The sequence below is a fragment of the Populus nigra genome, chromosome 8 (assembly GCF_951802175.1).
Source record: "Populus nigra chromosome 8, ddPopNigr1.1, whole genome shotgun sequence".
Lineage (NCBI taxonomy): Eukaryota > Viridiplantae > Streptophyta > Magnoliopsida > Malpighiales > Salicaceae > Populus > Populus nigra.
Window position 1 is genome coordinate 11,438,936 of NC_084859.1, and position 27,451 is coordinate 11,466,386.

The 27,451-nt window shown below is 35.1% G+C and overlaps 2 protein-coding genes across 4 annotated transcripts; both read right to left on the minus strand.

The window, feature by feature from the left end:
* Window positions 1-303: 303 nt before the first annotated feature.
* Window positions 304-3,011, minus strand: LOC133701708 (ATP synthase subunit delta', mitochondrial-like). The gene is made up of 2 exons (XM_062125741.1): window positions 2,616-3,011; window positions 304-814 (listed from the first exon to the last, which is right to left on the minus strand). Exons 1-2 carry the CDS (start codon window positions 2,892-2,894, stop codon window positions 470-472), a joined length of 624 nt encoding a protein of 207 aa, XP_061981725.1. The 5' UTR covers window positions 2,895-3,011; the 3' UTR covers window positions 304-469.
* Window positions 3,012-5,791: 2,780 nt separating this feature from the next.
* Window positions 5,792-26,050, minus strand: LOC133701273 (uncharacterized). Of its 3 annotated transcripts, XM_062125134.1 has the most exons (24): window positions 25,798-26,049; window positions 25,610-25,700; window positions 23,883-24,907; window positions 22,388-22,503; window positions 21,649-21,857; window positions 19,520-19,639; window positions 18,169-18,297; window positions 17,940-18,065; window positions 17,267-17,322; window positions 17,055-17,154; window positions 16,003-16,120; window positions 15,649-15,858; window positions 15,094-15,418; window positions 13,067-13,160; window positions 11,962-12,070; window positions 11,601-11,866; window positions 11,373-11,497; window positions 10,728-10,962; window positions 8,894-9,082; window positions 8,522-8,808; window positions 7,926-8,154; window positions 7,584-7,823; window positions 7,203-7,288; window positions 5,792-6,292 (listed from the first exon to the last, which is right to left on the minus strand). In XM_062125134.1, the coding sequence occupies exons 3-24, from the start codon at window positions 24,737-24,739 to the stop codon at window positions 6,133-6,135; spliced, it is 4,386 nt and encodes a 1,461-aa protein (XP_061981118.1). In that variant the 5' UTR covers window positions 24,740-24,907; window positions 25,610-25,700; window positions 25,798-26,049; the 3' UTR covers window positions 5,792-6,132. The 3 variants fall into 3 exon arrangements, with proteins under 3 accessions (XP_061981118.1, XP_061981119.1, XP_061981117.1); XM_062125135.1 differs by lacking the exon at window positions 25,610-25,700 and having other exon boundaries at window positions 7,926-8,133; window positions 25,798-26,050; XM_062125133.1 differs by lacking the exon at window positions 25,610-25,700.
* Between the last annotated feature and the right edge of the window lie 1,401 nt (window positions 26,051-27,451).

Genomic DNA, 27,451 nt, shown 5'->3' on the forward strand with positions numbered 1-27,451 from the left:
CCAACATCAGAAAAGAGAAGAAGCTCTGCGCAGTGCCTGCAACGGCATGCAAAATGAAGGAGAACACGAGAACTCTCAAACAAATCTTCTAATAATTTGTGTTATTTTCAATGCATACGCTTTTGTCATATGACCATTAACGATGAGGATTCATGCAAGACGCTAATGAATTCAAAACAGAGTCATCCAAATGATCTGGCTATATAATCAACAGTCTCAATTCACCAGAGAGCAATTCCATTTGTGTTTTAAGAAACAGATTTATCAGTTGGAAGGAAACATCATCCTGAGCAGAGAGGTGTCTTGAAGGAAGGGAAAAAACATTGGACTTCTTGTTTATAAGGCTTTATTTAGATCTCTGGAAATCACAGCAAAAACATATCTCGGCAGAGCTTATCAGTTATAGAGACAAGATCAAACAGACAGGGAAGAATTGTGAGAAAAACTGAAGACAGGACCACAATGACCATCAGCCTACCAAAGCAGAGTTGAGAGCGCTGTGAACATCAATACCAATCTGTGCCTCAGCTTTCTCCAACTCGGTTGTAGCTGAGCTGAGCTTCTGTGTGAAATCTGCTAGCCCCTTTTGAACCAAGTTCTGATCAATGTGGTCAATTGGAACAGCCTCAACAACGACTATATCAGCAACCGAGTTTGCGTGGACAAAGACAAACCCACTGCTAAGGAAATATTTTTTCACATCATTTCCTTCATGGACTGATAAGACCCCAGGCTTCAGTTCCGCAATAGTAGGTACATGCCCTGGCAAAACACCCATTTGCCCAGTTGTTGCTGGTATAATGACCATGTCAACCTGCATCACATCAATAAGCATGACGATTACGAATGTATATGTATTGAAAAAAGGCCTGTACATGAGCTGCAAACTTTTGGGAATCCCTCCATTCCATATCTAGGGTACGGCATGCAGATTAACAATCCTCTTAACATGCTGATGCAAGCACACCAATGTACCATCTGATTGTTTTCCATACAACAGCCAAAATCAAATTGCTGGGAAGTACATCATGCTATAACAAGGTTCAAACAAAGACAGAAAATGGTTATGACTGGGTGTGAAAATGTAGAAGATCAACTTAAACACTCCACCAAGCACATCAAAGGGCTTTGGTTTATTTGGATTATAATTTTGACTGTAATCGCTCTCCTCTAACATAGAAGCATGATCAAATTTTTATTTCGTCTCCTGCGTTCTCTTCTTAAAGTGAATGGCTAACTTAATAGTAAGAACAACTTCAGTGGGTGAGAAATTAGAAAGCACATGCACAAAATTACAAGCAGTCACTGACAGAATCACAGGGAGTTTAGACACATACAAAAGCCTAAAGAGGTAAATGGCAGACGGGCATGACAAAAAACATAGACAACTGATCATGCACTGTCATGTGTTAAACCACGCTTGACTAGGCATGTCGCCTTTTTATCCCCAATGCTACTGTTATTAACCTCATCATGAATTACTGGAGTCGACATTGGAGTGCATGTGGTAGAAAAGGGAACAACTTGTTTTAACTCTAAATGGTTCATTTCAAAGCTTGCACTCTATACCTGGAGAGATGAGATTCAGGGACAGAACAAAAATGCAATAGAAGAAGAAAAGGGAGTTGGACAAGGAGAAGAAATAAGAGGTTGGACTCACTGGGAAGTTTTAAGAGACGTTAGACACTGCCCCTGTTAGTACCAGAGGTACCAAATTCTGGTCAAGAAAGAACCTCAAGATACTTTACTTGTCTCAATCAAGAATATCAGTAAACTAAATAACAGATTGATTGAATTGGGGCTACATGGACAGTGACTGCTCTATCAGCATAACCATGAAGATTTCAAATCAATGCTGCTCCAAACTAACCCAACATCATATGCAGTTTCACAATAAAAATAAACTCAAAGCTGGGTGAAGAAAAAGACATCCCAGTTTACTCATTGTCAGCAACGTATCTAGATCAAAAGATGATCCTAAAGCCAAATGTGAACAAAAACAAACAACTCTAATTTCATAAGCCTTTTAGATCATTAAAGTGAAAATTGAAGGTGCTGCAAGGCACATAAATGAAAAAAAAAAACAGAATAAAAGTCAAAGAAAGGAATATAGCGACCAAGATACAAGATGGTACACAGAAACACCCCCCCCCCCCCCACTCAACCCTCTGAACTTACAACATCTAACCAAAGAAAGCAGGACATGGATTTCACGCTATAACTCTTCTAACATGCAAGCCAATGCGTGCATCAAAAAAAGAAGAAATTGAAGCCAAAATACCCGCCCGCAAACGAATACCATCCGGTACGCCAAACTTTAAACTAATTTACTTAACAAAAAAATCCGGTCTTAGCTAAGCTACAATATTTATACTGCTCAAATATCTGAGATCGATCGCATAATTAAAAAAAAAATCCAATCAAATAAACCCCAAGGGAAACAACAACGGAAACAAATTTCAGCTCGATAAAAGAAAATCCCAAATAAAAATGATAAACAAATTACTCAAATCAAATGCTATAATCTCCAAATCCAAAGAAAACCCATGTGGATTAATACACACAAAAAAGAGAGGCAAAACCCTACATAAGAAAATAAAAGGAAGAAAACAAACCTCCTTGGAGGTGAGCTCTGATGCATATGGAAGAACAAAATTGACAGTGATCTTAGAAGGAATAGTAGATGGAGTAGGAGGACGAGGCTTCATAAAAGCCGATGGAGTCTTTGGTGGATCAATGTTTGGTGCCACTTTTTTCCATGATTCAATAAATGCTGAGTCCTGGACGGGTGTGTCTGGCAAGTTCGTCGACATGGGTCGAGCCCCCATCACCCTAATCGGTTGTTGAGTGGTGGCGATGGATCGAGTCAGTAGGCGTGATGCTTGGCGTAACATGGTTGCTGCTGACGGCTGCTTTTGGAAGAAATAAAGGTCGGCCTGTGTCTCTGAGGAAGGAATTGCCGAATAGTAGAATTGCTAGCCTACTGCTGTAAGTTATTTTCCACCAGTGGATTTTATCTCACGTGCCTCGCGCGTGAATCTTATAGGGATTATTGTGCAGGTTCTAGGAGCCTAGAGACTGGAGTGCAATTGAATAAAAACTTAAGGGCTTAAACATAATTTACCTTAAATTCTCGGTTATTTTTTAAATTTTTTTAAAGAACTTGGCGATACCCAAGATAAACAAAAGGATATGCGATATTATTGTATTTTCTTGATAAAAGGATTTATAACATAATTGGAACTGGTATAAAGGCCGATAACAATTAGAGATCAAGGATCAGGATGATCGAAATCTTGGGAATTGCTTAATGGGCTTGGAACGCTTCATGGGCCGAATGATCTAGTGAAAGATTTTCTTGTTCAAGGTTGACTATTATTTTTCCTATTTTTTAGACAAGAACCAGGGCTGAAGAATAGTTTTTAAAGAACACGTTTTTTTATAATTCTTCGGCGTGCAATTTAGCTTTCTTGCAATTTGCTCTGTAAATTATTTATAGCTTTATGATTTATCTTTTATTCAATTTACTTTCTTAGGTTTATTGTTTTCTTTACAATTCATATGTTTATTTATTTTTACTATTTTATTTACATGTTTTTATTTACTTTCTTAACCAAATAATGTTTTCTCTTAGTCTTGTTGGCAAGAAACTTTACTAGTTCGCGTAATAATAAATCGTGATGATTTATTATGGGGACTAGCAATAGTTTCTTGCCAACAAGTAAATTTGACCAATAACTAATGTGAACTCTTCTAGTTTCATTAAGATTGGTTTGCACGATACTCAACAAAACTCTTGGTTTTTTTTTTTTTTTTGATGAATCAATATAGCTTAGTACCAGAGTAAACTATATATTTTTTTTTGGCTGAAGTAAAACTTAAAAGAACTGATGACCATTTGGACATAATTATTTAAGATTTAATGAGAATATAGGCTTGTAATTTGTTTACCTTTAAGTCCTTTGATTTATTTTTTTTCTCACTTTTCATACTTTCTTCTCTTTAAATTGAAATTTATTCTTGTAAATATCATGTTTTTTTCTCAACAAAACCAACTTATTATCTCATATACAGGCCAGGGCTTAAAAAATTTATTTCATCCTAAACCTATAATTTGTGGGAGCTTTACTTTCTCTAGAGAGGCTAGTTATGCTTTTTTGTAAACTTGTGCTTAATAATTTATTTCAAAGATAATTTATAAACCAGTTTTTGCTATTAACTTTTAATAGTTTCAAACAATAACTGAAAATATTGAGTATTGCTATTAACTTTTAATAGTTTCAAAAAATCCAAATGACCCACGGCGACCACACCCAAATTAATTATTTTGCAGTCATTTTGTAAAAAAATTGATCAAATTTTGTGGCCAAACAACTCATCTTCTTTGCCAGTAGTCTTGCAAATCAAATCTAACCAAGGTAGGAAAGGGCGCCACCAATACCTCAGTCACGTCTAAAAATAATGGCTTCAATTTTTTTTATTGTGGGTTTGCTAGAGATTGAAAAGGAAAAGAAAGAAAAATAAGAAGAAAAAGAAAAGGAAAAGGCTAGTCACAATGGCTAGGGATTTTTAGTTTAATAAAAAAGTTGTAATATTAATATTTTAGTGACTCTTTAGTCATTAAATAAAATATAATAAAAATTCTTTAATTTTTTTTGTTTTTTTTAAGCGCGAGCTTGAGGATGTAAATTGTTATTAACATATAAATTAACTTTACAACATAAAGTGTAATTTTTAAAAAAATAAATGTAATGTTAAAATATAAGTAAACTAAAAGATTTTTTTTAATTATCCCTATAATAATTTATACATTGCTTTTCTTTAAAAAGTTTGGTCTCTCACCAATTTACTATACTTTCAAAGTTTAAAAAATCTTTTATGTTAGGCTTCTAGATCTTTATACTTAAGTTTCTTATGAATATTTTTTTTCTTTTTCTCTTTTCCTTTTCTTTTTTTCTAGCTCTCTTTTTAAGGGGATATTTATAAAGTTTTTCTAGAATTTTAAGAGGTTTTAAGTCTATTTTTTACATCTTGATCTTAGGGTGATAAAAACCTATTTAGAAGTCTTTGTGTATGGGCACACGAAAAAAAAATTTGGTTATTGTATAAATATGTTTCAGTCATGATTGACTAAGTTGTCTACTTTCGAGATCTCGTCAAAGCAATTTTAACATCATCATAACTTGAGAACACTTGAAGATGGTATATAGATTTTACACATTTCATTTGGATCCAACCTTGTGCAATTTAGAGATGTGCACCTCCTCATTCATTTATTTAAAATTACCAACTCAATCAGCCAAAATTGTCAAAACAAAGATCAATCTATTGAACGTGTCACTTGTATTCTCTTCATTAAGTCTGTATCATTTAGGGTTTTTAATTTGAGATTCACAAATTTTATTCGAGTCTAATTTCTTTTAATTGAACTCATAATTGTTTCTAAACTTTTAATTTTCATTTAATTTCACCTCTACCAAACTTAATTGTTAGCCCCTAAGGTGACCGTCTTTTTCATTTTGATCATTGATTGTAAGTTTATACATTTCAACTCTAAATTGATTAACAACTTTTAATTTTTTCAATTTAACCATTGATTTGATCAATTCCAGGCCCTACATTCAAGCGCTTTTTTCAGTTTGGTTTTTGGTTTTGAATTTCTTTAATCAAGTCCCTAAATGCCCATCAAATTTTAATATTTATACAATTAAACTCCTGATTTGATCAAATTAACTCTTAAAAATTGCAATTAAACCCCCTTAACCTATTGTATAAGGCTTGGAAAGAGATCGAAGGGGTGGTATGGAAAACCAAAACGGTTTCTTACCAAAAAATAATCTTAATCTAGTGTAGATTCTACAATGAACTAAAAAATCTACTATACGACTGATCCTATCTTGCTCAACTTTTTTCCTCCAGTAATTCCTGTGGCATTTTACTTACAAAGACGGCAAACTGCACACCTATAATATAACCAATGCTTTACACAATTTTGAACGAATTTACACTGCAATGTTGTCTCACCTGGGGAAACAGCCTGACACAAGGTGAAAGCCTCTTCCACTGATCCTGTTGACAAGACAGAGAAACCAGGACATGTAATTCTTTCCATGTGCATCAGTTTCCTTGAAATCATGAACTAGATTCGTGGGCCCAAAAAGCATCTGGATCTGGGCAGAACAAGGAAAAGTCTTGGATTTCTAGATTAGCAATGTGCCAATCTACAAAACGAGCTTGTACTGACTTGAACAGCAAAAGGATAGTTGGCAACAGCCACCATTTATCGTCCTCCCTGTTGGCAAACATGATCAAAAGCTTTTCAGATTCTTGATAAAATATAAAAGACACAAAAGCAAAGAATGAAAAAAGGTAAGTTAATCAATTCCAACCAGCTTGGCTAAGAGATCACAGTTCAGTTTGATTACTGTGATCATTAGCGATGCAAAAAGAGGTAGCTCAATGTTCCTGGAAAATAATGTGTTATTTAAGGCATGCAACATAGGATGAGATGGTCTCTTTGGCATGAGTTAATAGATTACGTCACCTTTCAGACATATCAAGACAAAGGTAACAGATCAAGTCACATGATTCTGATTGATTTTACTATATCTCACATCTGTTGTCTCTGTTCAACATATAAAAGAAAAGGACAGCCAAGAAAACCATCTACAGAGTCTTTTCCAAAGAGTTCAGAAAAACTGGAAGAATTTGCATAAAATATACACATAAAATATACATGTAACTGTTGTTGGGTTTTGGGAACAACTGATGCAATTTTCTTTCTGCAAGCGCCAAATCTTTGTGTGGCCTTTCTTCAAATCCAACAGATAGAGAAACCAAGGGGCAGATTATTAAGAATTCCAAATGCAATAAGTAAATAAATTCCATCATTCAATATGAAATCAATATCTACACCAGCAATGAATAAAAAGGCTCAACAAATGAAACCAGTTATTTCACACCTTTGATCCAATACAAGCATTAGATAAGACAGCAAAGCATTTAGTAATCCATAGTATAACTTAATAAGACAGGTATAATTGTCATTGAACTTCCTCATATTGAGCAAATGAATGCTTAGGGACTCGTACACGTATATTGCATCAGCATGCAGCATATTACTTTGCATTGACTGGCAGCTATGATTTTTCATCTTACACTCCAACCATTTGTTTTAGGACAGATTAGATATAAAACCTCACCTTCTAATGTTCCATGTGTTTTCCTCATCAGGTGGTCGGAAAGAAGAAAATCCATAATGAAAAATACCACAAGTGAAAGCTACAGCCTGCAGGAAGCAACAAAACTGTTATATGAAGGCATTATGGGATATCAAGTCAACTAAAAGAGAGTAACTCGTGTAAGACTCGTGAAGTGAAAGCAGAGCAAGTAATTTAAGTTGAAGGCATTATGAGATATGAAGTTTGTGCCTTAGCTAATGGATTTAAAAAACTCTATTGAATGTCAACTAGGATTAAAGAGAAATTGTTTGGAAAGCCAAAGCTCTCAAGAAGCTTCACAGTAGCAAATTGTGACTAGCAAGTAATTTGAGAGAAAAGCACAGCACTTTTGGTACAACTTACAATGTTAGACAGAGATGTCGCATTCCATAATGTATATACACGAGCAAGTGAGGCTCTTCTAGGTTCCCTGCTGAATAAGGCATTCAAGCCTGCAGGGAATGGAGAAAGCAAGGATAGAGGAAGAACAAGCAGTACAGCAAGGAAAGCACCAAGAGAAATCCAATAGAACTGAAGTAGTGTGAGAAGTGTGACAGAAAGATCTGCCAAAAGCATGATAGTAATGAAAAGCTGAAGAGTATCCTGAAATAAAAAATAAATAAAAATAAATACAAGAATAAAAGAATTTGGTGAATAAAGAAAGGAAAACAAGAGAGTGGTGCTAAATGAATAGCCATCCAGTACCTGGCGACTGACAGGTCTAGTATTATGCAATAAGAGAGAGAGTGGAAAGAGAAAGTCCCTTTTAAAATCCAGAGATTTCAAGGTAGCTTCATTCAGAAGACCTCCATTAATTCCCCCCGTCATCTTTTTGCGAGATAAAGCTTGACTCAAGTATGGCCGCTCTTGCTGAAGCAGCTTAAGACTTCTGCTCGTACATGAGGCATTGTTCCTGTAATATGAATGATTGTTCCTGTAATATGAATGATGGTAACTGTATAAGATGACATATGAAGACTCAAGAACAATGAAGTCAATGAAGTCATTGCAGCAAGATGTTTGGATCACTCCATAAAAATAATATATGTGCAAGTTGCTTTGGATACAAGATTTTTCTGTCTTCACAAATGCAAGTTTTTCTCCATTTTTAAAGCATATTCCTCTATCCAATTAAAGACATTAAATAAAACAGTTTGAGAACTACTGGAAAATGCTCTTTACAACTTGACTAATCAAACATTATTCTATCTCTTGTGGCTGTCTCTGCAACTTCCAAATCGGTCTAAATTCAATGAGAACATGGACACTAACACACTATAGATTATAATTCTCAAAATTACCTTGCTGATTCACCATTGCTTTTATCTATGCAGTCAGACTGGTGCATAGAATGGAGAGAATAGTCACCAACCATTACTAAGACACCTAACTGATAGTAACCAGAAGCAGTAGCTTGGAACCATCCTAGCTCTATCTTAACTCCATGGAACTCGAGCTGGGGATTTCCATGGCTGCATATCCAATCAATTACAGGAAGTAGAGCAGAGCGGATAGATCCATGCCTCACAGTCCTCAACTGAGCATTTAAACCAGCCACCAAACGATTCCAGACAGTTGCAGGGACATGCTGCAATGATGTATTTCTGCATGTCAGAACAACTTTGGAAAAAAATAACATGGTGCTTAATCTTATTGTACATCAAAAGTCATACCTGACCAAGAAGACTGGTCAATAATGTGTCACTATGTAGATTATAAGGTGACATATAGCTCCCATCACCTCCAAATATTATGCACATGGGAAATCTCTTTTGTATCATAGACACTATATCTAAACGCTTCTCATCACCACCAAGGAAAAAGTCAATGTAAGCAACCATTAAGTCTGGTGTCGCCCCAACCTGCATCAGTTGCCACTTGTATAAAGACAATATGGGGGGGGGGGGGTGGCAGATATTCTCCCACTTCAAGAGAAAACGCAGATAAAAACTATTTGAAAAGATAAACTCAGCAAAAAGCTAAACCAGAGGCCATTTCAATTGACACCCTTGAATTGATTTTTTTTCTAATTTCAACCCTCCAATGAGAGTGTTTTGACGACACCCCTTTTGGTATATTGTGTCCAATATAGCCATTAAATATCACATGCAAATCACATGTTTTCCTTAAAAAATACTAAAAGTCAAAAAACTTTTTGAGGATTAATTTCTTGATTTGTAATCTTATTATATTATAAATGACAGTTTTATCATAGCATTAGCAGAGGTTAATTTTTTTAATGTTATTTCACCAATTATTTATGATATTTTGTAAGTAAACATGTACAACTCACATGCTAGTTAATGAAAAATACAAGGGATGTAACAGAAGCGATGTCAATAAAAACACTATAGTTTAGGGTTGAAATAAGAAAAAACAATTTAGGTGTCAATTAAATTGGCCTATAGTTCAGGAGGTGTTCGTACATATTAGCCTAAAAAAAAAAGAATCAATACGAAACACCCTAACTTGTAAAGGAGTACAATGGGCGGACCAGCCAATGGACAGCATCAATAAATTGCTTGGGCTGGGCTATGGTTTTATAGTACACAAACCAGCATGACAAAACCCATGATGGATTACCTTGCGTCCCTGTACTATATCGCTAATCTGGTCAAATCAGCTCCTCTACATGAATATGGGTAAAATTGACCTCTCTACCATATAAACAGGACCATTTCAACCCAGTTTTAGTGGAACTAGGACACTAGTCAACATCTAATTAGCTAGCAATTGGTCAACTGCAATTGCTTGGTCTAAAATGCTTTGTGGGGTCAATTATAGCCTTTTTCATGTAGAGGGGCTGATTTAACCATACGGTATAGTGATTTGAGCCTCAACCCATGATGAGCTTCTGCCAACACGGAATGGGGACTACCACAACATGACCCAAATATGTCATGCTTCAGCATAACATACTAATCAAAACAAAATTTACTTATTTCTATACACTTTAAGACATGTACGACTTATTTGTTTAAATTTTTTGATTAGCTCACAATTCATGAGTAATTAAAACCAAATAGAAAACCACTAGTAACCTATATGCATGTATAATTTGTCAACATATAAGAGGTACTTAGGTTACTTAGATTTGTATATTTTTTCTTTCCATTCAATTAAAAAATAACTTATATTTAAAAAAACCATAAAAAATAATTAAAGTGGGGTGGCACAACAAAGCAATTGCTCATGGGTCAAGGATAGCAGCATTTAACATGCATGAGCATTTCTTTATGAGCTTCACAACACAGAATTTGTTCATGAATACATTGTTTTTTGAACAAATTATGAGCTTCAAAAGACAAGAAAAACATAATTGCATGCATGAGCATTTCATATCGATTTGAAACCACCAGCAAGACAGTACTCAGTAAAGGGGTGCCAGTATCATGTCCGAGAAAATGAGAAGTGGCTGTTAGCCTGAAGTATTGAGAACTAAAAGGCCTGGAAAAAAGTGAAGTTCTGTAAATGGGACAACTGAAAAGTTAAGACAGCAAGTCAAACCTTCATCCCCTTGTATAGGGCTCGAGATCGACAAGAGCGAAGACACGAGTGGTCATATTCAGACTTGACATATTCCTGAAGTCGATGAATTTTATTTCTCTGCCGCCACTGTTTCCAGGACCATGCACAAGGATAGGCAACCACTGAAAGTATACTGTGAACCGACCCTTCCCACCAATCATAGGCAGCAACAGAATTTATATCATCAATAAATCTGTTAAAAGCATCTTCATATCTGCAAGCAGATCAAAAAGGTTTTCCCATTGTAAATAATAATTAGTAGATATAGAATACGATGGAAATGGTAGAGGATCGCACAATCTATGCTTTCACTTCTAGGGCTTGCAAAGAATGTCCAGGTATGTATTGGAACAATTCACAAAGGACCATATCTTAGTGCAAGAATAACTTTTATAGGATAAAGGTATACAGGACAGAAATGGAAAACTAGCACAAAATAAGAAAAGCTTTACAATTTACTTTATCATGTCAGCATCAAGAAGTGGATTTAGTCTACTCAGGTCAAGAATCTTGCATGAAAATATGTAATCAATGAAAATCATCTGAGGCATAAAAAATTAACCCCAAACATTATATTCAAAAATAGTCAATTATGCCATCCTTTGGTATCCTTGAATCACTTACACAATCTCAATAATTGCATTGGGAGGAGAATACGGAAGATGCCAGGGTTCCCTAAAAGTATTGGGACCCATAAAGTACATTCTGTAGACATGGCTCTGACTTTCTTCAGCTCTAGTTCCTCGCACCTAGGTTTAAAATAAGAATCAAATGTGAATTGTCAAAGTGCTGTATCCTGACCCATTTATAGCTGCAGATTATGTAGTCAAAAGCAGTTCACTATGGAAGTACCTCTGATAGGGAAAGTAGATGTGGAAAGTGGTGATGACTCTGATGCTCAACTGAACTTGCACCATAACAAGAACCTGATCCTACCAATTTGACTCTCACTGTACTCAACAATAGAGCTAGAAGCACCAAAAGGAAAGACAGAATGAGGGCAAAAGGCCAAGGGCCTCCAAATGTATACACCAACTCCTCAAGAGGAGTATAACAATTTGGCATCCTGTACTTGTCAGATATGCATTTATATGGACAAGATGGTTCACTAACTCCCCCTGCAGTGACCAGTGTCTTCAATATCAGACCACATCAGTTAAAAAATGGTAGAGATAGAGAGATTCGTGTCAATCAGTATAACACAAAAAAATACCTCGAACATATATAAAATTTGCACGATTAGGAAGAAGATCAAGAGAGCAAGGAATGCAAAGACTTTCATCAGATCCATCGACATCTTTGAAAGTACCGAGAGGGCATTCCTACAGATAAGTTGCATCATTAAATTATAGGAGACAAGTCAAGCAAACAATCTAATAATCAAGTGGGGGAAGAAAGTGGTCCAGTGAAAATTTTTCATTCATGCTTTCTATTCTTGGTACCAAATTCTTCATTTTGTGTACATATTTATGTATTGGTTTCTTTTAACTGATGGTAAGAGCTTAAAAAAAAGGTTTCACAGAATTTCTTCACATGATTCCTTTTATAATTTGATAGGATCAGAATAAGTAGTGTATATAATTGCACTAGGTATGATGGAGTAGATTTTCACTTTATCGTACAACTCTCACCAGAAAAAATAAAACATATGCCTGCTATCCCTTAAATGTTAGTGTGAAAAATTAGAAACATCCATTCTACCCTTCCACACCTATTCTGCAACTTCTCGTTTATCATTAAAAAAAAAAAAAACTAGTTTGTAACAATGACAAATTACACTTCAATGGTAGTTAAGACTAAAATGCTAGTTAGACTCGCAAGTGTTTGTGCATTTGAAAAATAGACTTCGGAGTTCATTTGTCCTGATTTATAACCTTTACATGATTCGTTGAAAATATATCATATACCCAGATTCCACTGAGTCCATTTTTTCAAGCATGATAATATTTTTGCATATTTAATTATTCATATGCCAACCATTTTAGGTTAAAGAAATTACTTCAGCATAATAATCAAGCGACCAAAGCATGGGTTACAACCAAGTTTGTAGAGATTATTTGGCTCTTCCTAGTCCTACAATTAGGAATCCCAAATAGCACCAAGAAATTAAAGACTCAAAGCTAAAGAAAACAACAGTAAACCTCTTAATGCTCCTAGAAGACTCTACATTATCAAAATCCTCTGAAAAAAATGCAGGAATTGCACATATTGTTGACCTGGCCCTGCTTATAAACTGCCCTGATTACATTAACTTCAAGAATGAAGCAACAATGAAGCAACAGACAATCACATGAAGGTTGTGTAAGAACAAAAAGTACCTTGCAAAATGTACCATATAGGCCCTTTGGGCATTTTTTCCCAGTGACCGTGCCTTCCTCCCCAAAAAGACCACCATTTTCTCCAGCACCTCCACTGTTGGACATCATGAAGTAAACTTGTTTGTTATACGTAACTCCAAATAAGACATTCCCTTATCAGAAAATTAGTTATGATAAACTGTCAACATATGTTGCATGAGAAGAGAGAGAAGGCAAAAGTGAAATGCACTATCAGCATTTCCAGCCTTGATGAAGAAGTCCACATGGTTGTTTCTATATTGGAATTTTGTCTTTCATATAACATAACATGTCTATCATGGTTTGAATTTGTAAAATTGAGAGAAGATAACGATGGTCATGGCCTGATCATATATAAATTTGAAGCAAGTACATCAAGAATATAGTTTATGCAAAAGGTTTATCCTATGATGTCACAAATCACATGAGAAATTTTTAAGATTTTAACCGATTTGTTTATAAAATTCCATGTACTAAAATTATTATTCTATATCAGAAATGCAGGCTATCATAACATTATAGACAATGCCTGCAGTTAATGCTAAATATACCTTGGGAAATATTTTAAAAGATTGTTTGGATAAATAAAGTGATCAAAAACACAGTTTGGCATCAAATCTTTCACATTGTTCAATAAAGCACCCTGGTAATTGGCTTTCATGAGGAAAAATAGTTCTTTTGAGGTTAACAATTGTCTCAAAGCATGGGATACTCATTTGTGGAGCGAGTAATCATTTCCATGCCAATGAATGGGTATTCAATGGAGCATTTTTTTACAATTTCTTTCAACTTAAATCATGAAGAGTGGTAGAAGATGTATGAAGATAACAGATAGAAAAGAAACATTTCACTTTCACTTTTATTTTAATTTTATATGAAATCTTTTTGTGAAGCTTCACCAGAAGAAATAATGTCTAAATCGAGTGATTTCCTGTGAAGTTCAGAAAATCAAAGTCCCCTCCAAATTATTTCTATTAATTTATTATGCACTTATTCTTTTATTTTCTGTATAGGAGAAGGCTTGAATTACAATTCTTTTTTTTTTAATAAAACAAAACGGCTGATACTATAACAAAGTGAAAGCTATACAAAGGAGTAAGCATCACCTGCAAAAAAGAATATGAGGATTTAGATATAAGAAAGGTATGATTTGTAAACCCATTTTATCTCAACTAAAGAAAGATTTGACCATTACTGATCTAAAAGAGAGGGGAGAGGTGTTGGTGGATCAATGATCTCTTTGTAAGGAAGCAGCTAAGGATCCTTATCTGATGTAGAACAGAGAAAAGAAGAGAAGGAATGCAAGAAAGGAGGAAGAGGAAGAGATGGAGAAGGACAAAAGAGAAGGACATAGAGAAGAGGAATTTGTTAATTTATCATTCAATATTGTCTCACAACAGAACTATTATGTGCTTTATATTGAGACAACAAAGAAACCCTAGGTCCTCCATCATTATAAGCTCTCACTACTTTGTTTTGGTGCTGAGTGCCATGGGGAGCTGGTGTTGAAGCAGTGGGTGGCACTGCCTATCAAGCTCTATGAAAGAGGTAACTGCTCAAGAGGTGGAGGATGTTCTAGAAGAAAGAGTTATGAGCTTGCAAATAGCTATTTTGTGGTTTGTTATGCAAGTATCAGCACAAAACAGCATTGCCAAAGAAGAGCCAGCCTTACCCTCTTTATTTCTAGCACACAAGGGAATCTTCACAAGGGTAGATGGTTCTGGAGTTTGTTGAATTGAAATTTTGTAGTTTGTTATGCAAGTAACAGCACAAAACAGCATTGACAGAGAAGAGCCAGCCTTACCCTCTTTATTTCTAGCATACAAGGGAATCTTCACAGGTGTAGATGGTGCCAGAGTTTGTTGAATTGTAATTTTATATCTATGTTTTGCTCTCCGTACATAGAATGCACCTTATTGGTGCCTTTTAATGGATTTTGTGGGTTTTGTTAGCTTAAAAATATATACATAGACAAGCACACACATGTAAAAAGAAAAAAAGAAGCATACCTTCTGTTAATTAAACCACTTATACTTGCAACTGGAACATATTCATCCCCAATGTCTATTTTATACCAATGAAAATGAACTCTTCCACCCCCACCTCCTCCACCACCAAGAGGACTGCCATTGCCCCCACGAACAGATAAAGACGAGTTTTCTGCAAGCATAAGCTCTTGCAGGAAAAGAAGAACCGTCCCTCCAGAACCTCCACCAAGTCCACCAATCAAAGAAGCATTACTATTTATTGATGCTTTATCAAAGCTTTGACCATCTACTCTCAAAGATCCATAAAGATTGAGCTTCAACAGCGGCCACTGGATGGATCCCATCACTAACAAACATGAAGCACAAGTTAGCAAGCATGATCTGGGAATGATGTCGAGCAGTATGCTGTAAGTGAAGAAACTCAAAGCTCACAGAATAAGATTGCTAATATCTATGGATAAGCAGACTACTGTTTAGAAATATTCAACATCACAATCAACTGTAAGCAAAAAAAATAACAACGTGAGGTAAAAATGAAAATTTTATTGCTAAACTTGTGATTTATGCAAATACTACCAATCATTCCCCCTCCAATCACATTGCCGTAGGACTGATTGGGACCTTCGGTTCCGCTTCCCAATTCACAAGGAAGATCAGCTTTACCATATTTATTGCCGCCATTACTCACAATCCCATTAAAACAACCTGAGCCCCCTCTCCCCCCATGTCCAGCACCACTACCAGCTCCTTTGGAATAGTTCCCTTTCCCAATACCACCACTGCAACCTGAAGAGGAGCTCTGCATATTAGAATTAAAAATATACAACTGTACACCAGGGATGCTCTTTAAAAAGAGCAGTTCAATTAGAACAATGATCATGCACCAGCCAAAGAAAGCAATGGAATAATGCTGGGAATACTCTTTACTACCTAACTCTGATGCAGTAATCAAGCCATCAGCATCAATAATGATAGTTCTTGCCCTGTGGATGTGGATGATACTCCCCTTTACAATGCCATTTACAAGGAGGTCCTCGACACGACAAATCTGCCAAATATAAAGTGAAATTTTTTTTTAGAGATTTCACAACTAAACACTGATAGAAACAGAAGAGCTGATAAATCAAAATAAGAGTTAAAGCCATAAAACAGTTGCAAACTAAAAGATTGCACAGAATAAAGGACCAGACAACACAGAGACATAAAAGAGAAATGACGACGTGGTTCATAAACTGATTGAAGAAATCTAAACTGTTAAAAAATAGAACTGTTTCCATCATAATGAGATAGTTGATGAGACATCAAAGAAAATTTTGAGTCCCTGAAACCAACAAAAATCCAAGAATGACATGCTGAAGATACTGTGGAACACATGCTTCAATATATGCCGATGTGAATTATATAAAGATGGTTTCCAAAGAAATGCAGCACTTCAGCTACTATTGTGGCGGTACCAAACAATTCTACCCTGAAAGCATTATAAATGGACAGGTTTTAAGAATAAATATATGTTATTTGATGCCAAAGCTGCTCAATTTATCTATGATACCAAACAATTCTACCCTGAAAGCATTATAAATGGACAGGTTTTAAGAATAAATATATGTTATTTGATGCCAAAGCTGCTCAATTTATCTATGATAGTGGCATGCAATGTGATGTTTCGTGACATTTCCAGCCAGTCTTTGTGTTGAAACATTAACTTGTTCTTAGATGACTCCACAAAACTGCAAAAGTCACAAACTTAAGCTGATGTTGCATGTAAATGATGACAATAATTTTTGACGTTCTATTAAGGGTGCCTTGGTGTCATATTTCAACATTCTCAACTTCTCCTGTATTATATTCCTTTAATTCCTTATTGCTTAAATATACTTAAACATGAGCAAGATTAGCCTTGCACAAAAAGTCATTTTCTATCTGCCTCAAGCACAGACATATACTAGTATCTGAAATAATCATGCTTTAAATTTAACTCTTACCTGAAGTGAAAACGACAGTGTGTAATTAACATGGCAATCATCTGGGGGAGTTATCAAATCTATTGGACATGTCTGACTCTCACAAAGTGATTTTGTAACCCTGCAACAACAATAAAATAAAATAAATGGTTCAATGATAAAGGGAATATTATGATGCTTTAATGTTATTAATACAGCATATCCCAGTACTTATAATAGAAGTTCATACTCACAAACTTCTGCTAGCATTATCATCCAATGGAGCTTGAACTAAAGAACCAGGTCCAACCTGTATTTGACGAGTCATAAGCAGTTATAGCAATGACAGAAAAGTCACACAAGGCTTAAAAAAATTCCCATTCATATCTCGAAAAACAAACAATGTGCTTATGGGATTAGAACTGTTCTCAGACATCATCATGAAATGTCACCCAGTACCCATAATTTCTCGTTCATAACATCCAAGAATAAAAGGAATTCATATATAATTATATTCTAATTTGAACAAGGTAAGAGTGCAAAAGCAAATAGAATAGATGACACCATATGCCATTATGTCCTCCAATGTATCAACACAGTTTTCATTATGACTTTTTTTGCATAGGGCCCATATCCAAACCACACACATCTTTTTATCAATCTCAAATGTTTGTCCTCGCTACCTTCTAGGGGGGAAATATCAACCGTCTCAAACAATTCCTTGCAACCATCTCCCAGTTGTAGAGCTTACAAATCTATGTGTGTTGCGTGACTGTTGTATTAGGCACATTACATGCTAAGAAACATTCATTAATATTTAAAGCAATTTGAGTTTCAACATGGCACAAAGGTTACAATAAACCTTAAAGAAAAACACTGCACCATAAATAAAAATGGATCAAACGTATGCATATGCTAATGGCTTACAGTTATGTTATAAAAAAGAGACAAGGAAAGTCGCTGGCCTCTAATTGTATCACCATGACCCGTCAACTTCAGTAGTCCCTGACCATATAACCCCAAATTTGAATTTGAACTGAGGACAGAGCCTGCCTGCAAATACAAGCAGATAGAAGCCTCAAATTTTCAATTCGAAAACAAAAATGATATATGTTTGAAATAATAAACTGTGACAATGAGGTTGAAAGTATTGTACCGTTAGAACAATCAGATTCCTGACTTCAAGGACAGAAGCAATAACAATAGTATTTCCACCTCCATCTATTTCAATTTTGGAGTTCCACATGAGTAGCATTTTGATAGCAACTCTAAATGCGCCAAACACCTTCATTTTTTGACGTGGAAGATTTTAGGTCCTCAATAAAAAATACAGATAGATCTATGTGACATTTGAAGCATGGAAACTCAAAACAAACCCAAAAGAGAAGTTATTTGAAGCATAGAAACTCAAAACAATCCTTAAAGAGAAAAGTCTTTAAAACACACTAAATATTGCTGCAAAAACTGGCATACAAAGGGACTTGAAAACCCACTTGATTTGATTTCTTTCACTTTTTTTCCTTCTTTCATTAATGAGATACAGTGTTCAATTACTTGTATTCACTCTTATTTACAGTGTTCAATTACTTGTATTCACTCTTATTTATTCTTGATGAGAATATGTAGGGAATATGGCTGCAATAAATGAGTAGTAATTAAAAGGCTAGACTCAATTTTTTCAATTAATTAGACAAATTATTATGTGCACTGGTAATATATTATTTTGATGGAATAAGTTCATTGACAAAAGGCGAGAGAATACAAAATTGGGCATTAGTCATAATCCAAAGCAACACAAAAGATTTCCCTGGTCTCATTGCATATTCAAGCGTACACCTCTCTCAATAGCATGAATGGGATATAAGTTGAAGTTACTGTCCTTGTTTAAGCCCTTGCAAAATTAGATCTCATTTTTTTCCTTCTCTTTGTCGATAATCTATCCAGTGCAAATTGCAAAACGACTTCAATATTCATTTTTCTTGCCAACTAGGAGGAGGTGATGCCCCTTCCTCTATAGCCTTCCCTCACGCCAATCCCCGATTCATGCATCAATGTTTTCAAGAACTTGGAAGCAGGGTGCATTTCTTCAGACCTTCAGTTTTTCAGTCCCTTTGAAGATGTCAGTGTATCCAACTTTTGGCATGACAGAATGGAGAGGAATTTGGATCTTCAAACAGAACCTTCAATCTACTCCAAATCATTGCACCCCCCCCTGCCCCCAAAAAATATGAAAGAAAGAAAGAAAAAACAAGAAATCCATTTCCTTCTACTCCTCATTTCTCTTTAATCTTAGTAAACATCTTACAGATTCATGTATCCAGTTTTCACACAAATAACATTATCTACATGTGCATGACGCATATGGCTCTGAGTGTATATCTGTTTGTGTAACTTAAGTTGCATGTTTCCCGTTAAAGGTTTTGTTTATGGATCATTTCGAGACAAACACATGCATATTGATTCAGCCTAAACAAAAAAGAGACATGAATATTCTTCAACAAAGATACCTTTATGATAGAATCGCTCATCAAAAGCTCTTCTGCTACAAGCTCAAATTCTGATACTGGGAATTCAGACAATCCAAAGACAATGCTGCCTCCATGATATAAACTAATCTGGCCTCTGACCTACATTCAAGGAGTTGGAAACAATGCTAAAGTATTATTCTTCAGAATGTGAGAAATTCATCATGCAGCAAAGAACAGTTGTTGTGAAGAGCAGTTATATTGTAATGTCAAGGGTGCTTATGTAATCTCATGCCCTTTCTCAAATATATATATATATATATATATGGTGCAGGTTGGGAACTAATCTAATCTCCAGCCTCCTTTCCTTTCATCTCTCGTTCCCCTCTCCCCTTTTCTATTCCTCACATCTTTATTGTCCTTCTCATATCTTTCTCTAATTCTTAAATAAATCTTAACAATAATGGACATTTGAGGTAGAGGCCTTCACTGAAGCTGGTTGGACTGGATCACTAGATGACATGAGGTCTACATCAAGATATTGTACTTTCATTGGTGGTAATCTAGTTTCATGGAGAAAGAAGCTATATGTGGTGGCACAATCTAGTGCAGAAGCAGGGTATCGAGCAATAGCACATGGATTGTGTGAATTCCTATGGCTTCAAAATCTAATGCATGAATTAGGAATAACAAATGACGATCCCATGTCACTATTTTGTGATAATAAAGCAACTATCAACATTGCTCACAAGCACATTGAGATTGATAGGCACTTTATTAAAGAGAAGTTGAATAATAAGACTATTTGTATTCCCTTTGTAAATTCTAAGAATCAGTTAAATGATATGATTACCAAGGGACTTGGTAGTAAGGTGATTCACTATTTCACTTGCAAGATGGGCATGAGAGATATTTATGCTCCATCTTGAGTGGGAATGTTGTGGGGAGTATTTATATTATAATGTCAAGGGTTGTTGTGTAATCTCATGCTCGTGTGTACATGATGTATGTTGTGAACTAACCTAATCTGCAGCCTCCTTTCTTTTTCAACTCTCATTTCCCTCTCCCCTTTTATCTTTCTCGCATCTTTCTTCAACTTCTCATATCTTTCTCTATTTCTTGAACAAATCTTAGCAAAACAATGACAGTAACACTTTATGAAAAACAGAGGCGACAGAAGACCAAATTTCTCCACAGAGACCACTGGAAGGCAAAGGATAACTACTCAAAAAGTAGTAGAAATGACAGCATCCACGGGTAACTATGGCAGAACAAGGGTCAAAAATATACATTTAAGTTTTCCATGTTAAGTCCAAGAAAAAGTGTCTACTGGAGAGAAGTTAACGAAATCTCCTAGGAGAAGATGTCTCCTGAACCTATCACTTTCTAAACCAAATTCTACAACAGATTCATTAATCAACTTCTTCATTAACTCAAGCTTCAAAAATCACGAATGACACAGGCTAAAACAAGCATGGATTCAAAGGAAAACCTACTATGCTAATTCAGTTAACATCGTTCACAATCTACAACAGAAATAAACATATGTTGAGTAGATGTAACGTAACCAAATTTTGAACTTGAATAATCATATAAGATTAAAATTGAAGTAAAAAATAATAATTTCAAAAGTAGCCTTTCTTCATTTTCCATCAATATGATGATAACCCCAGTGAAACATATTTTTAATTAAAATCAATCAAGTTCAAAAGTAGCCTTTCTTCATTTTCAATCAATATGATGATTAACCCCAGTGAAACATATTTTAAATTAAAATCAATCAGAAAATGGATTACAACGCTTGTTGGCATGTAATGTCAAGGTGAAAATTCGCCTCATAATTGCATTCATGTCTGGCCCATATGACAAGTCAGATATTGGGTTGCAGAGAACTAACAATGCATTGACATGTTATCTTTTCAAGAAGAACCTAGTCATCAATTACCAGGGAGAACAACCAACAAAGCACCAGTGCATCTAAGAGTTAGAGCACACAGCTTCACTTGAGAAATCAATTCCATTTTTTAAGGAAAGATCAACTTTGGGAGACGATTTATGTGAATACTAGGTGCTAAAACTTGTTGATGTCATAAGTAGGCAGAGAGCACAAACATGAGACCAATTCAACAAAATAATAAAATATGTATGCATGAAAAGACAGATTACACAACCTGAATCCTGCTCCAAACCAGGGGGACCAAAACTTTTGCATAATTCTCCACAAAAACATTTGACCATAGAATCGTGGTAGGAAAATCAAGCAAAGGGGTTTCTGTTTCTGTCATCACGTAGTCATTGCTCACTCTTAAACTGAGTAAATCTGCGTTAAAGAATGTACCAGCTGCTCCAGCATTCCCAGGACAGCCAATACTCAAACCACCTGCCACAAGAAAACATACCTATCTCAAAACAAACCAACAAAAGTTCCATCTTCTTGGAAGAAGTCCATACATGATAATAATTACAGAAAAACACATTAGCTGTTGTTCACGGTAAAGATAGAGAAAAAAGGTTCATGACTTCCAAAGGAGAAAAACAACAAAAATAAAAAGATGATGAATGCATAAGAAACTAGAAATACTAGTTAGAAAATGAGACATGAAATGTAGTGAATTCAGCTCACAGCCAACAGAACTCTTAGTACCACGCCCAGCAGGGTCCCATAACAAGAAAACTTTATTGGTTTCACATGTACCCTATTGGCCATGTATAGATCAGCTTGGCACCTTTTTATCAAATCATTGAAACAAAAGTATAGTAGCTTTTGAGTCCAAGGCTAGTAGGTAATGGCTCAATCTCATCAAAAGGAACTTCCAATATGCAAGTGGAGCCTCTTGCACATAAATGAAATATTATAAGTTAACTAAAGTTGCTTATACTACTAGATACAGATGTGTGATCAGAACAAACCATGTACAGTAACTTTCACATCTTCCTGTATGCTATAACAATCCAAAGAAATTCTTCCACCGCCACCTCCACCCCATCCCCTTCCACCTGCTGCACTGATAGTTCCATATCCCTTCCTGTGCAAGTAAAAGACGATGCAAGAAGTTGCATAAAAGAATTAACCAGGAAAAAAAAAACCTGCAAAAAAATTAGAAAAATTCTTCCCTAATCCTGATATGATAAGAAATGCATCATATAAATCTCAACAGTTTAATGCCCCATAAATAGCTCAAAAAAAGGAAATTCCAGTAAATAAAATCTCATCATTCAGCTTCCAAAACCTTTTTAAGGAATTAAAAATCTATATTTGAAGACAGTAAGAGAAGCATAAAAAAAGGGATTCTATCTTTCCATCTCTTTCGAAGAAAAATAAAAAATATTATAAACATGACAACGACAATAACATGAATTTACTTGAAAGATAGAACAAACAATGCAGAATCTGAGCTGCCTACAACCTTCTATACAGACACCTTTTGATAAGACCCATTTTGTTCTACTTATTGGAACCTTTGACTGTATTCACTGCCTTGACCTAAAGGGACAAGAAATGGCCATTAATTGATAAAACATGGTAAACTTTGACCCAAAAAGAGAGTGTTCAAAATATGATTGAAGATGTGCTCTGCTAAAATGTCACTGAACCAGACATCCAAATCAAACTGCTGCAAGCTACACAGAATTGAAGGCAAAATACTCTAGAAAATTATTTCTTGCTAACTTGAACGAGGATTAAAAAGAGGATGAACCTCTTAGACATCATAAAGCAAGAGAAGATCCAGTAAAAAAAGATGCATAAGAAGTGTCAGATCTAGGATCTATCCAATCCCCCTCCACCACTCTTTGTTTCAAACCTTATAGCCAAAGAAGTGTATGACTGGGGAGCAAAACCATGGAGGCTCCTATAGATTTGTGCAAAGTAGCAGACAATAAGAGAGAGATGATAAAGAAGGTGGGCAAGCATGCCTTAAATAGCCAAGCCAATTACATCCATTTCTAGTCAACCTTCTAAGAGTAAATAGATGATCATAAACTTTTTCTATTTCTCTGTACTCTAAAGGAATGGGGTTCCCTAATTCTTATTATGACTATCTAATAGGGATACTCGCGCACTTGAGAAAACACTTCAAGCTCCGCAACACTAGTAGAATACTCTAGACATGAATTTTTTTATTGCATTGCTCAGTTACTTGATAATAGTGTAGTTACTGATAAACCTTACTTTCAATTTGCTAGAGAATACAAAGAAGCCTATTCAAAACTCGATCTTACTTTGACAAAGTTATTTAAGGAGTTCATACAAGAGGCCTGTTGACAGTGAAAAGATAGTGAAGCCCACTAATGATGCCTAGCTATCCAACAAGTAGGTAACATCAAGACAACAAAATCCATTACCACAACAGAAAAAAAGGGCATACAAGCATGGAAATAGTCTATTCAAACAGCGAGGACTCACAGTTTCACAGCATGCACAAATATGCTTCCACCAGACCCACCTCCCCCAATCAGCCCCCCATCCCCACCTTCTGCAGCGATAGATCCATTCAAGCACACAATCTCCTTCACTTGAATCTTGATGCGTCCTCCACCATTCCCTCCAAATTTATTCCGAGAAGATGTGCCACCGCCCTTACTACCATAGCTCCATGGCTCAGCCAAGGTTGACCATGCATAAACATCACCACCCCAATTACTTGTCTTGTTCCTTTTCAAACAGGAAGCACCTCGACCACCATGCCCACCACCACCTCCATCATCCCCAACTGGTGTACCACTAGTTTGGGGTGGTGGTGATCCACCCAAGGCTGTTGTATTTATAGAAGAGTGACTATCCATGGTCAAGTTGGCAACAGCAAAAACAACTGAACCAGCAACAATTGTTGCATATTGACCAATGTTAACATTGCCAGTCATATTGATCGTCACCATACATCCTTCTATTGGGCATGCAATTGAAACATGTGGAAGTATCTCTAGGTTTCCCGTTCCATAAATATAAAGATCAGAATTCAAATACAAATTTGAGTTTACCAAGCATGTGGTATCAAATGATCCCACTCCTTCTAGGTCCTCACAGGATACAGAACTGTTTAATGGCAGAGAAAATTTTAATGTCTTGGCATAGCTAGAGATGCCACTTCTAGAGTGATTGCTTGAAATTGAACCGGAGTTATGCAACTCATTTCCTGACCAAATGCCACCCACCCCATGCTGCCCTGGCCCAAACGAAAAAGTGGACACACAAAAATTCCCTAAAAGAATGCACCAGCAATGGTACCATAGCATTAGCAAAGGACACATTACCGCCCACATGAACAAAGTACCGGGGCTTCTTTCCTGCACTTAAAACTTAAGTTCCTGAGGATCAGTTGGTTCAGTGTGGTCATACACATGCGTGGTGCAGTCATTAATGCCCCAACTCTTCAGAGATACAATTGTTTCATAAAAAAAAGCCACTGCTACGACCTGGTTGCAGTTAACCTGTCAAGTAAACAAAGAGTTTATAATAAGATTTGAAAACAACAAAATGAAATCGGCAGTCAGTCTAGCACGCTAAAGTGTGAGATTTGATTATTTTCAATAGAACATTTCACAAATAAACTTTTCAGGAAAAGTAACCAATAGCCTTAAAAATATAAAACAACATTCGACCACAAAAAAAGGGGGTACAACAACCGTTTTAAGAAACAATATTTCTCCTCGTTTATGTAAGATTTTTTCCGGTGTAAAAAAACTCAAGCATCCTTTTAGCATGTTATGTCGAGTTCAAAATGATAACTATCGTATCTTCCCATCACTGACACTTTGGCACTGGCAACACCATTTTTCATCTTTTTTTTCTTTTCAGAATTGATTTTCAACTGCCTAGATTGCCACATTTTGCTGCATAATGTTAAAATATTCTCATCCCTAATCTTCTCTATTTCGCGAAACAAGTCAACTTTAACCGCGATTCAGTAAGCATAATGTGCTTTTGATTTTTTTTTATAATTATTATAGAAAATCAATTCTGATAGCATTTCAAAAATTCAAATATGGAACTTCCGCTAAAAAAAAATACCAACTGATCATTTGAATTCATTCATTCACGCAAATCTGATCGCAAATTCAAAATTCTTCACACAGAACAAAAAAAAAGAAGCTTTAATAGCAAGAATCCAAGCTTATAAAGTAGAAACTCACATTCTCACAGACCTTTAAACAGAACAAGTGAGATTCTACTTCGAAACACTAAAACGACAACGATCTGCCGTTACAATTCTCGCTTCCAAAACTAAAAATCGAACATCAAGGACCAAAATTAAACAAAAAACTCACTTGAATCCTTAAATGGCACAGAGAGAGTACAGTGAGTGTGAGAAAGGAAGTACCGTGTTTGGCGAGAGAGAAAGAAGCGGAAATTTGTGGTGAATCTAAAGGAGCAATGCTTCGCTATTTTCGTAAATGGTTCTCTCTTTTCTTTCTGCTTAAAGCCTGTAACTGTTGTCTGTTTCTTTTGCTTTAGATTACTACCCTTTATTAGAGTATATATTTTTATTTTTAAATTGATTTGATACTGTTTTTTTCTACAAGCTGTGATAAGAGAGAGTAATACGAGTCCAAGCTACGTTTTTGCATAGCTGGCCTGAACTCTCCCAGATTTACGCCTATTTTATTTTTTATAATATTTAAAAAGCGTCTAGCTCGGAAGTACCCTCTTGTTTGTGTCAAAATAGCGAGATTGCCCCTGAAAACCCCAAGTCGGATGATATCAATATGATATAAAATTATTAAAAAAAATTAATTAAAAATAAATTAAAAAAATATTTTTAAAACATAAAAACAAATATAAACTTGGATATTTTTCAACCTGCTTTTGTGATGATAATGTTGAATCCAGGGTACAAGAAATATTTAAAATTTAAAGAACAAAGAGTAAAATATGAAAGCTTAAAGGATATCTCTTTAGACTTTGTTTCGAACATCCTATCTGAATAAAAAATGACCATATGGTCAGCATATTGATCGGATATATTAAAATCAAAAGCTTGGATGCACAAGTTGAAGCATGAACCGCATGTTAAAATTATAATATGCAGTTCAACCCTTAATTGGATGTTCGATTCTGGAATTGGTTTATTCATGTTTTTTTCATTTAAATTTCATGGTTTTTTAAGAATTTATTGCATGTTTTTAGATAAATAATAGTAGTTATCATAACATACACGATGCCATATGATGAAGTTGCTTACTATAATTAAATGAAGATTTTGAATTTAATTATAAAATTATGATTATAAAGTTCATGAGCTGCTATATAATATAATATCATTAGAAAATCTAATAGTCTGTGAAAGTCTAGGTAAAATAACTAATTATGTAAGGAGAAGATGTATTATTCCCAGTACACCCGATCCAAAAAAAAATTGTATTGTTAATTAATTATTTTTTAAAATTATATTTTTATTTATTAATTTCATATAAGATTTAAAACAGATCTCCTTTAATAATAAAAAGACGTGAAATTTAAAGTTCATTTAGCATGGCTTATAGAATATGACTTTTGACTCTAAATTATCCCAAATGTTAAAAGTTGGGTCATTTCAAGTGGTACGGGTAAGTCCGGTGAAATTGACATCTCTAACAATAAGCTCACTGCATGATAGATATATAAACTAATATGATTATTTCCTCAATCACTTAACTTTATATGAAATTAATTTGTTTCTAAAATGCAAATATAATTTACAAATATCTCAAATTTTATGATTATATAAAAGGAAAGTGAAGTTAATTATACATAAAGCTAAAACATGTGGTGTTTTTAGGATTTACAAAAACATTATTTATCATTTTCATATTTTTACATGGATTACAGTAGTATAATTTTTAAAAAATTTAAATTTAATTCTTAATTTTTTTTTCCACAATTGAGCCTCTTTAAGATTAAACTAGAGCCTAATTGCATGTGTGTTTTTTATAAGAAAGGGTTAAATTAAAAGAAATAAAACTAAAGTGAAAACCGATTTACATAGATGGCAAATT

What these genes read in the sequence shown, in the direction of transcription:
- LOC133701708 (XM_062125741.1), bottom strand. Translation starts at nt 2,894, where the DNA reads ATGTTACGCCAAGCATCACGCCTACTGACTCGATCCATCGCCACCACT. An exon ending in CAGAGCTCACCTCCAAGGAG is followed by an intron (nt 815 to 2,615) that starts GTTTGTTTTCTT and finishes GATGTGATGCAG; the next exon opens with GTTGACATGGTCATTATACC.
- LOC133701273 (XM_062125133.1), bottom strand. Translation starts at nt 24,739, where the DNA reads ATGTGGGCGGTAATGTGTCCTTTGCTAATGCTATGGTACCATTGCTGG. An exon ending in CTCTTTTTTATAACATAACT is followed by an intron (nt 17,323 to 17,939) that starts GTAAGCCATTAG and finishes CGTCAAATACAG; the next exon opens with GTTGGACCTGGTTCTTTAGT. An exon ending in AACACATGGAACATTAGAAG is followed by an intron (nt 6,293 to 7,202) that starts GTGAGGTTTTAT and finishes GTTTGCCAACAG; the next exon opens with GGAGGACGATAAATGGTGGC.